At 44.8% G+C, this 11,980-nt stretch overlaps 1 protein-coding gene across 1 annotated transcript in view; it reads left to right on the top strand.

Annotated features, from left to right (window-relative positions):
- The first annotated feature begins 327 nt into the window (after positions 1 to 327).
- TMEM192 (transmembrane protein 192) overlaps positions 328 to 11,980 on the top strand; it is a 19,925-nt gene continuing 8,272 nt past the window's right edge. The window contains 3 exon segments of the mRNA XM_004682378.2: positions 328 to 433; positions 5,534 to 5,677; positions 9,346 to 9,610. Coding sequence (XP_004682435.1) covers positions 407 to 433; positions 5,534 to 5,677; positions 9,346 to 9,610 — 436 coding nt within the window. The 5' untranslated portion in view covers positions 328 to 406.

Below are 11,980 nucleotides of genomic sequence, written 5' to 3'. Positions count from 1 at the left end.
CGAGAATTCTTCGAGGAGCTGTGCCCGCAAACAAAACCTAAGCAAGGCCCGGAAAAGTTAATGCTTTAAAAAGCAAGTGGGGCTGGAAAGTGAAATTATCAGATTTAGAACGCGTCCTTTAACATCAAGGTCTCAGGCCCGCGGAGTCCCACCACCGAGATTGCGGGTCCCGGCGGGCGTGGCCCCCGCGCGGGCCGGGCAGACACGCCCCCTCTGCCCCAGCCAATCGCGAGCGAGGGTGCCGCGGCGGGGCGGGGCCGGGGTCGAGGCCCGGGCGGGCGCGTGAGGGTGTGTCGCTGCGGGACGGGCGGGCCCAGAAGGTGGCATTTTTCCTGGCGCCGCGGTGGCGCCGCGGCGCAGGTGGAGAGGCCCGGCTGGACGGGGCTGCGGCTTCGGGCGCCGGGAAATGGCGGCGGGGGGCAGGATGGAGGACGTGAGTGCGCGGAAGCGGCGGCGGCTGGCCCGGGAACCCCCTTCTTCCCCGGCTGGGCGCGCGGGGCGGAGACTGGGGTCGGCGAGCCGGGAGGGGTGGCCGTGGGGTCTGCGCCTCCCGGGCGGGGGGCTAGTCTTCCCGGGTGGAGGCCGCGGGGGGCTCTGGGCTGGGGGCGCGTGCCCAGCCCACGTGCAGCGCGCATCTTTGATCCGGAACTGGGAGACTCACGTGATGCGCGTCTGGCCTGACAGCCCCGGCGCGGGTGTGTTTCTGGCTCCCGGCCGCTGGGCGCGCGCCTCGGACGCCCCTGCGCGTCTCTCTCCCCCCGCCCCCCGCCGCGGCGGGCCCCTGGTTTGGTCCTTGGGTACTACGGACCCCGAGCGGCCCCGACTCGTGGGCCAGCGTCCCACGCGCAGACCTGTCGCAGTGATCGCCAGGACACACCGTAGGGGAAAAGTGTCTTGCTGTTTTGAGTCTAGGCAAGGAAGGAAAGGATTTTTCAATCTCCCTAGTCAAATGGATCCAAGCTATATTACTGAAAACCCACTGGCCTAGAATGCACTGTATTGTCTGGAGTGATGGGGTAATGGCAAAGGTTTTTTGCTTCAGTGCATTAAAATTTAAATAGATTTAAATTTTTAAGGGAAAACATGTATTTGTGCTGGATTGCCCCATTGGTTCGTAATACACTGCTTACCCTTGAGAAATGGAAAGTTGACAGTTATTAAAGCACTCATTTAGATTAATATAAATTAAGTTGTATAACTATGACACTATCTTTGAATGAGATGTGTCAGACAAGATGCAGGAAAACAGCTTCCGGCCCTATCAGACATTATGCAAAAACAAGCATAATTATCTTGACTGAAAGTCAATTTCCAACGATAAGACTAACAGCTTCTGTTTTTGTTTTTGTTTTTGTTTTTCAGTTGAGAAATGGAAAACTAACCGTAACACCTAGAAAAATGTTTCAGATATATTTGAGACTCATATATAATGAAGAATTTACTGTTTGAATTTTTAAGTGACTCATGAGTTGACAATTTATGGGCAAAAAGTGACAAAAAAGAGAATGAGAGACTCTTAGAAAAATGTTTTTTGCTTTGTGCTAGCTACCCAGTGTTCTTAGCTGTGTAGCTTTTAGCTTTAGGAGAAGTACAATCCTATATTTCACCAAACAACTGGTGGTTAATATTTCACCAAAAGCTCCACAGGCCAGTCTCTTTAGATCCGAACAAGTTGCCTGTTTTGTTATTTTGTAGATATTTCTATCATTCAGTAAAATACTAAAATTAAGGATCATGCCGGAGTCCCAGACTGAAGTGTATTAAGAAAGGTGAAGGTTTTATAGAGATCATATTTTTGGTGAGCAGTGAAACCAATTCAGGCTAGTTAAGGAGAAAAGGGATTTATTTGAAGGGTTAGAACGTCTAGGCCTGTGAAAGTCCCCAAACAAGGATCGTTCTAGAGATGTGACAGACCTTTTAGCATCTACCTTGGAATGATTCTCAGCCACTGTCTGTCTCCCAGAGAGACCTGGAGAGGCCTGTGCAGGTTGGTTCTGTGACCACCCCTGGCCAGAGGCCAGTGAAGAGCATTGAAGGATGTTACCTCTACTTAAAGCAGTAGAGGGAGGGCCCTTAAAGGAAATAGCTTTACAGTTATAAAAGGAGAGGGAAGAGCATTTGTGTGTGCAAAACAACAGATTATTTTCTACAGGTGGTCTTGTGATTATTAATAGTGGAATAAAGTTACTTGGAATCTGGAATTGTCTTCCCTTTGCTTATGCTTGCAGAAGGTGACTTACAGAGCGACAGGGCATGGCTTATATGTGTGATTATACATATTTCCCAATTGTGTCTTAGGAAATGAATATATATCCTCATTGAGATAGCCACCAAAGGCACTATATTTACTGAACATCTAATAAGTGACATAGAGAAGCCACAACATTGTCCCGCCCCTTCAATGTAGTCAGAAACGAGAGGCTTAAAAAGGAAACGATGCAAGACAGCAGAAGAAATCCTCTACATTAATATTATGGGCTGTATGCTTTAGGAGTTTTAATGTAGAAAACACTTGGCAGGGTAAGTCTCAGAGAGAACTGAAGTCTTGGCTGGGAACTGGAAAGATAAGTTGGATTCTGAAAAAGGGAAGAGGTTAGCGGGGCTCTTGGGAAGTTGGTTTAAGCTGGAGAAGGTGCGTCAGGAGGAGGAGGGGAAACAGAAAGTGGCGTTGGCTTGCAGTTCAGGTTTCAGTTCTAGCTTTGTTTAATTTCTGGGTCTCCCATGTTCAGGAGGTGGGTGGTATTTCCTTCTCTCAGCGCATACTGGGCACCACTGTGTCTATGGTGCTAGAGGTACACAACACAGCTTCCTTGCCCTTGTGAAGCAACCTCGGTCCCTTGTACTTAGCATTGTCAGCTGTGATAAAGGCGTGTACGAGGGCCGTGGGGACGTCTTTGTCCAGCCAAGGTAGCGTTACAGGGACTGGATTTACCCCTCTGCCTGAACATCCAAAAAGCAATGTACAGTTTATGAAACAACCCTTTGGAGATCCAGGATGTCAAGGATGAGAGAAGGGAGGCTGCTTAGGTGAGCCTGTGATGGCACCAAACAACCTCCATGAGAATTTAGCAGGCTGAATCAAGGGGGTATGTGGGGGCAAGGCAGGGTGCATTGTTCAGACACTCCCTGGGTTTAGGAGATGGAGGTCACTGGAGTTTCTCTTCCCAGGGAGAGAGGAGAGCCACCCCAGGGAGAATTTAAGATGCATGGGCTCCTGCTTGGAGCCTGCCTGCAAGGAAACTCCACAGCCTAACAAAGAGCTCCCAGAAAGATTCCAAAGAATAGCAGTGATGCTCATGCAGGGCGGGGAGAGTGCTGTCCCTGCAGCCCCAGGCTCAGAGCACGCAGGGGCTTCCTCAGATTCAGAAAGTCCTGCCTCAGCAGAGGGGAATAGTTACCCTATTGGACTGAACATGCTTGTTTTCCCACCTCCCAACTCTTAAAGGCAAGACCACCCCGCTCAAACGGTTTCCAAGAAACGTAACAGCATCCCAGGGCAAACCTCAAGAATATTTCTAGGAATACAAAAATGTCCAGCATCCCAAGAGGTCATTTTGCAATGCTTGAGGACCATTCCCAAATGGCCAGGCAGACAAGCAGGAAAACATGACCTCTGATTAATCAACGGAAAATGAATCAGAAATGACGTATGTTAAACAAAGCAAACATGGCCACTCAAAACCAACCATAAATGTGCGTAAGGTTAAAAAGGCACACGGAAGATCGAAAATAAACGCAGGGTCACCTCGTAGATTTGAAAACTGCATGGCAGGTGAGGGGGCCGGAGTGGCAGCCCAGAGAGGCAGCATTTTGACTGAGACGAGCCTGTGACAGGTGGGGAAGATTCACAGCAAGCGATGGAAAGGGTTTCGTGGCAGATGGGGACAATGAGAGCCAGCATGAGGAGGAAGGTGGTGAGAGGCAGATCCAGAGAAGTAGCTTGGGAGTGGATGGTGGAGCAGATGGCCACACAGGATTTGCACTTTGTGCTGAGGAGAAAGGGGAGGTGCCCGCAGTCTGGAGGACAGGAACCAGCATCTTGCTTTTGGGGAACTCTTTGCACTGGGAGAGCTAGCTAAGCGCTGGAGAGTGGGAGGTTTTAGCAAAGTCCCTGAGAAACAACAGAGGAAGGAACCGATTTAGGAGTTCAGGTGGTAACATCCTGTGCCAAGCGAGGAAATGACCAGAGTAGAGACAATGGCTCATGGTCTCAGATTGCTTGCTCTGTGCCAGCCAGGGCTCTGAGTACTTTCATGGGTAGAAACTCACATAACCTTAGCAGTGAGGGGGCTGCTATCACTTGCCTTTTTAAAATGAGGAAGTAGAGGCCCACTTCACAGCTGGAGTCCAGAGATCTTGCATCTGAACCCTCTGAAGCCTGTGCTTAGCCACAGTGCCTTCTAGTCTCTGCTTAGAGTTGATGAACGTCAGCTCCCATCCTCTCTCCTGATTAACCCAGATCTTTGAGACCTAGGCTGAGTTAGGAAGCCCACAGAGGGCTGTTCACTTGCTAATTTGCTATAGTGCTTCCGTGGACTATATTATATTGCTTATTTTTGTTGCAGTCCTGCCTATATTTATCCCGAACCTTCTGAACAGGGACAGTCTTGTATTTTATCTTGGGCATAGTGCCTGATATATAGTAGTTTTCAGGAAGGTTCTGGAAATGAGAGATTGTTGTTTGCATCAGAGACACAAAAGTACGATAGCTTCCCTTTCTCTGCGGTTTCAGAGATCTGCAGTCAACCATGGTCCAAAAATATTGCCTCCAATCAGATATTTTGAGCTAGAGCCCACAATTACATAACTTATTTCAGTATATTGTAAATTGTTCTGTTTTTATCATTCATTTTAGTTGTTAATCTCTCTGTCCCTAATTTATAAATGAAACTATCACAGGTATATACATATGGGAAAATACATCTGAGGCTTCAGGCAGCCTCAGGGGGATGTGTTCCCCATGAGAAAGGGGAGCTGGTGTCCTGTAAAGACAATGCCTTGACAAAAGACAAAATGACCTTTAGGTTGCTGTGGCCTCTGTCATGTCTTCAGTGACACTGGCCTGAGTCACTCCATTGAGAATCTACAAGACTGTCCCCATGGAGATCTCTGGATGGTCCTGTTCTGTGAATGCTGCAAAATATTTCTACCATAACTAAAGCCTCTACCAACTTTCTAAACTCTTGTGGGACACTGGGACATAACTTAAGAACCACAACAGAAGTATTTCATCAAGAAGATAATAACAAAAAGAATGTAAGAATCAGTACATCGTGAGGTTTTGAAGACGGTCCTTCGCTCTGACCTCGTCTGAACATCAATGGCCCCGATTTCGTCTACCTGCTCTAATACTTGTTTCAGTCATCCTCTCGAGGGTGACAGTACTCCTTTTTAAAATTCCTCTGGGTCAGGAGTGCATTTTCTTGCTTCTGACTTGTGTAATGATGTGGAAAGCTTTAGGCTTTAGTACTTTGACTTAGAAATGTGATCTGGGAAGATTATTATAGCTTGTTTCTGTTCCTCTCCACCCCAGGGTTCGTTGGATATCACCCAGAGTGTTGACGACGACCCACTCCTGGACATCCAGCACCTCCCACATCCCTTATATGCTCACTTCAGACCCAGATTCCAGCTTGTTCCCACAGTCTTCATAGCAAACCTCCTTCTGTTCATCCACGTAAGTCGGCTGGGAGACGGGTCCACTCAGTGGTGATCTTAGAGCATATGCAAGCTCTTCAGACGGCAGTTTACTTATATCTGTCACTATTTAGACTGTGCATAGTTTTTCATCCATGCCTCTACTGGAATTTACTGTGGCACACGTGTGAGAATAGTGTTGGTGACAGCAATGTGGTTCGTGATCAAAAGAGTCTGCAAACGCCACCAGCCAGAGGAACTTCGCAGGTGCCGTCTTTAATAAGAAATGGGGATGTGTACCGTTTCTGTGGATCGGCCTTTACTGCTACATTGTCGAGGGGAAAAAGCCAGGTTTACAGCAGTGTGCACAGTATATTTCTATCTGAACCTTTCCCAAGGGGATTAGGGACTGGTTCCTATGTACATGTCTAAAAGAACATTTTCTTTACTTATAAAACCCTTTCAACACTAGATGCTATTTGCATGGAGAACAGACCCCTAACAGACGGGATACCTAATATAGTTTACTGTTGCTTTTTGTATGATTTGGTTTTTTAACATCTGGACGTGTTATTTTTCCAGTGACAAAAATGAAAAAGATGCAGGTGAATCTAGATGTGCTGAGAGAAATCTATCAGTTTATCTATCCTAGAAACAAAGTTAAGTTGCTGCAGAACAACACACAGCATGTCGGTCCATGTTTTATACGAGATAAGAGTACAAATCTGCGGGATTTTAAAAACCATCTGTGTAGCAGCTAGTGGATAAGTCTTGGAGAGCTGTCGCACAGGGTGACAGTCAAGAATATTGTCTCAGAAACTTGGAAGTTAAGAGACGAAATAGCTTAGCTGTTCTCCCCACAAAAAGGAATTATGTGATGTGATAGAGGTTTTAGATACTGCAGCAATCATCTTGCTAATCTAGAGGTATCACACCGACACTGCCTGCCTTACATTTACAGTTACGTCACTAATAGCTCAGTGGAGATAAAGTTCGCATCCTCAGACAAAAGAATAAAAACCAAGAGATCGCACATGTGAATGGCCTTGGCTTCTTGGGAGCTCTGCTCCAAGGGATCATGGTTTCCTGTGTTTCAGTGCTTGTGTCTTCACTACAGTGTTCTCTGCTCTAGTGTGAAAAAGCCAGAGGGCAGAGTCTGGCCACTCCTTGCTCGCTTCGCATGAGGACATGGCTGTGGTTGGCTGTGGGTGATGTGGGGGGTTGTGATTGGTTCGGCTCCAATGGGGTGGATTTACAGTTGAATGTACGAGGGAGAGGCGAGCAGCACCCAGCTGTGTGGCTGGCTCTGTCGTGCTTTCCTGGGCCCCAGGTACCAGCTGGTGCCCTGCTTTCCTGGTGCCGCACTCACAAGTCACCTCTTGGCCTCGAAGTGTGGCTGTTTGTTTCTCTTCAGCTTTGTATATAAAATACAGGTTTTCCCCTGATAGCCATTTCTACTTAGTATAATACAGTCTGTTATTTGTTGGGTCTGGGAATAAATATTTTTCCATAAAAATGAGTAAGTGTCCCCAGACTCGTAATAACCTACCAAATCATAGCAAATTGGAACATTCTACTTTCAGATTGTGGGTGAAACCTGTGCTCTCTAATTTATAGAAACATATACTTCATGCATGTACGTCACACACCATCACTTTTTAAAACCTTTTATATTAAATGATGTGAAGGTGTTTAAATGTATAAGCTAAATAAACACTAATTTACATAGGTAACATACAACTTGATAATTAGAGTTAGCTCTGCTGTGCGGTATATTTGAAACTTGCTAAGCGTAGATCCTGAAATTTCTCATCACAGGGAAAAAGTTTTTTTGTTTTTTTTTTTTTTGCTTTGTTCTGTTTCTGTATGTGGTGGAGCAATTAGCTAATCTTATGTGGTCATCATTTTGCAATATATGTAAGTCAAGTCATGCTATCCTTAAATCATCTATCAGTACAACTAAAACTACATGCATATGACATGTAGTCCTTAATTTTCAAGCTAAGACCATCTTAAGTGTTAAAGAGCAAGAGAACCATTTTTATATACTATTTTGTATAAAAGGGATTGGCTTGGGTTTCGTGAGCAACATGACTGGAGGGTTATGTTGACATTTCAGTTTGTGCTTGGTGGCGACATGCATCTTGAGTTGCCACAGCAAATATTACTGTTGTTGACATTACTTTGAAAAATCACACATATTTTAAATAGGTTTATGATATGGTAAGATTGTGTGTTATTGGGCTCTCTAATGATAGCTCTTAAGTTTTTGCCTCTATTGGATTTTTAAAATTATAGAATACTTCTCAACTGTGACATGTAAAACGTTAGTGACCTATACTAACGTTTATAGTATTTTCTCTGCTTCAGCTGGTTTCCCCAAGTTAACACACAGGCTCAGCCTGGTGTCCCTCCTTCAGTTCATACAACTACATGCAAAAAGATTTCTCCCATTTCTTTCCAAAAAGAAAAGAAAGGATTTGATTTGATGTATTCCCTACAACAGTGTTTCTCAAAACTCCCCTACCTAGCTGACTCCCCACACAGATTGCTGGACTGCACCCCAGTCTGGGATGGTGCCCGAGAGTTGACATTTCTGACGAGTTCTCAGGTGCTGTTGCTGCTGTTTGGGTACCACACTTTGAAGACCACTGAAGACTAGGGCTCCCCCAAGATGTGCCACTTGGCACGTGCATTGTTGGGGCTGAGGTCAGCCAAGGTCCCACCCCCTCACTACCTAGAAGAATGAAAATCAGGAGTCCTACCCCGATGGCGGGGTTTTATCAGAACTAACCTTTAACACGAGAAACTATGGCAGGACAAATGTCTAATTACAGAGCACCTGGTCATTATCATGAGTCCCCCTCCTGGTCATGTGAGCGTCCCTCTCACTCCTTGATGCTCTGTGCCCTCATTTTGCCTCTGTGACCTTGGAATCTTTCTACGCCCATTCTCCATATGTACATAATTAAACATAGTTTTTTCTCCCACCAATCTAATGTTGGTGAGACTACTCGGCCAGCCAGAAGAGCCTGTAGGGGTCTTTCCTCTCCTCCCTGATACCATCGCAACAAATCCACAGGGATTCTTGTAACCGCATGTATCATTGTGTGTGTGGGTGCCCCTTAATTTATTCAAGCATTCTGTGACAGTGCGATGCATAAACATATGTAGTTCTCTGCTTTTTTCAAATATAGAAAATATTCCATATATCCTTGGTTTCGGTGCTTTTACTTTTGAAGGGTTTCAGGCTCACGATATTTCCAATTATTTTTCAACAGCAATTCCCAGACAAGTCAGCAGTGTGAGAATGTATGTTTGCCTATATTTTGGCACTTTTAAATTTTTGTCAATCTAATTGATTATTCTGGTTCTTTAGTACTGAAATGAAGTAAATTAACCCGTGATTTTATTAGTTACCTTTCAGGTGCTAAATGAAGTGTTTTTACCCTTTTTAATAAACAAATGCCTGTAACATTTGTTTATTAAATGGGTGATTTTTATTTTCTAATTTATAATTTTAAAAATATTCTACAAGCTTGTCTACCAATTTTCTGTCTAAAAGGTTTGTAAAACTTGTAATTGAAAAAAAGTCATTTATAAAAACAGGAAAACAAATTCATAGATAGCGCTATGTATGTGCTGGATGGTGATTGTTTCTCACATCCAAGTATTGAAGAGTAATCTTACTGCTTTTGTTTCCACTAGGTGGTGTTTGTCGTTTTAGCATTTTTAACAGGTGTGCTTTGTTCTTACCCTAATCCAAATGAGGACAAGTGCCCAGGAAACTTCACCAACCCACTCAAAGTTCAGACGGTCATAATCCTTGGAAAAGTTATCTTGTGGATTCTGCATTTCTTTCTGGATCGATACCTTCAGTATCACCACAGCAAAGTAAGAAAACGAGGCTATCACCTGATCTACCAATCGACAAGGCATCTAAAAAGACTTGCACTCACGATCCACTCCGCTGGTAAGCCGAGTTGTCTCTCAGCTGGTCTCTGGCTTACCACAGTGGTAAAAATGACCCCAGAAAGGGAATGGAAAGCTTGGTTTTATTTTTTAAATTTAAACCATGTTCCCCCCTTTTATCCCTAGCTGCACTCAGCACTCAGTGCTAGCTAGGCAGCCTAACTCAGAGCCCGGCTCAGAGTCGGCAATCTGGGGATAACGCTGTGAAACCCAACTCTTGTATTTGTCTATTTTTTAGGAGAGTTTTTTTATATGTCGACACACTGCAGCTTCTGAAAGGCTCGCCTGATGGCCTAATGGCCCTCCTACTCTGTCCCCTTTAAGAGTCAAGTGATGTCTCCCAAAGTACTAATCAGTCCCTGGATTTCTTCATCCTGCATCACATTCACACTCTCAGTTTCCTAAGCCATAAGTTGCTTAGTTTACCATGGACTTGCATTTTATGGAAGTAGGATATGCTGTGTGTATTCTTCTGTTTGATTTTACAATCAAATATATTTTCTCATTTTTGGAGAGTATTATGGCCACTAAACTTCATTCACCTCAGTCTCTTGAGGCTCTTTTTATAATATATCCTGCTCTAGTTGCCCTTTAACATCTGTTTGTTGAACAGGAGGAAAGGTAATTTTCTCTTTACCCTTTCAAATTCTTGACTGAGATCCGCCAGAATAAAAGACAGGTTAACAGGAGAAAAACTTCTGTTTAGAAGTTAAACTTGGCCCTCCCTGGTGGCGCAGCGGGTTAAAGCACAGCACTGAGAAGCCAAAGCCACTTCTGCATGAGTTCAATTCCCGCCTGTCCCGGAGGTGACCACATGGCGTGGCAGACCTCTCCTGACCCGCCCGCTGCTCCCCTCAGCAGTGTGCTTCATGGATCTGCCTGTTCTGCTCCCCACTCTGTCTCTGGTGAAGCCTCTCACTGCCCCCTGAGCCTCTGGCCTGTACCCCAGTTCTGTATGGACAAATAAATAAATCTTAAAAAAAAAAAAAGAAGAAGTTAAACTTTTCTACCTCCAATATGCATGGGAGAGATCCAGGAAAACTGAGTAACTCTTCCAAAACATCTCCAGCCACCACTTCAGCTTCCAGCTAAAAAGTAAAGTGTTCCCAGGGAGGGAGGAATGAGGGAGATAGCGATTAAAGGAGGTTATGAGGTAAAGCACTGGGAAGAAGAGGGTGGTTGGTGTGCAGAGGGCAGTTGCTACCTGCTCCATGGAAAGGCTCGTAGAGCTTTGGTCTTCCTGGTACAGAGAGACACATCCTTGTAAATGCAGGTTTCCCTATAGATGTAGATAATCCCTTAGAAAAGCGAACTTTTAGGGCCTTCCTGGTAGCGAAGTGGTTAAAGTCAGCACTGTGAAGCTATCAGCACCCACTGCAGTGTGACTTTGATCCCTGGCCAGGGAGGTGAGCCACATGGCGTGGCACCTTGCCTGTCTCGCTTGCTGCTCCCCTCAGCAGTGTATTTCAGTCAGTCTGCCTGTTCTGCCCCCGACTCTGTCTCTGGTGAATCCTCTCACTCCTCCCTGCACCCTAACTTTTGTGTGCATAAATAAATAAATCTTTTAAAAAAGGGTAATTTTTACTTGGTTTCTAGAGCTTTTACTGTATCTGCTTTTAAAATAATCAGTTAAAAATAATCTTTATGTCCAAGACATATGTTTTGAGGTGGCATTTTCTGTACCCCTTCATTCTGAATACATGGTATCCATGTATTCCTATGAGAAATATAGAATCTTCCCCTCCTCCCCCCTCCCTTTCTGGTATCAGGAAGCTTACTCAAGGAGATATAAATGCTGTTGATGCTTGTAGGGTAAGAAAGGGGGATTGTTTTATTTGAAAATGAAGCTCAGTGCTTTACCTGCTATGTAATGCATTATCCAAAGTGGAAAACTTGAAAAACGAGTTACAGAGGTGAGTTCAGAAAGTCTGTGCAAGTCCTCGGAAGCAGCCTTGCTCTCCTCTGCCAACACATTTTAGAGACTTAATGGAATGAAATTGAACTTCAGTGTTTTTGCCTGAGAGTTATGAAGGCGCAAAGGAAATCTTACTTTTCTGAGTTTTTCTATGTTAGCAAATAATGAAACAAGCTTCAAAGAGACTAATGAGAAAAAAACAATCAGAAGTGTATTGGTAACGTGTGTGCATGTCTCTACAGAGGAGAGAGCCCAGTTTGACAAGAACATTGCCCAAGTGGCAACCATCTTTTTTTTTTCTTTAATAATAGTTTATTTTTACATCATTTTGTGCCTTTTTCCATCTCAGTTGTAATCCCCATGGGCTTCCCATCACCAAATCACCCATGTGCCATCACCATAGTCCAGTGCACTTCCCTCCCCCCACCGTTTTGGCAACCATCTTTTGTTTTTTTT

This window comes from Condylura cristata, unplaced genomic scaffold (assembly GCF_000260355.1).
Source record: "Condylura cristata isolate star-nosed mole 26May11 unplaced genomic scaffold, ConCri1.0 scaffold00014, whole genome shotgun sequence".
Classification (NCBI taxonomy): domain Eukaryota; kingdom Metazoa; phylum Chordata; class Mammalia; order Eulipotyphla; family Talpidae; genus Condylura; species Condylura cristata.
Note: the sequence above shows the minus strand (reverse complement) of the source record. Positions and strands in the feature narration are given on the sequence as shown.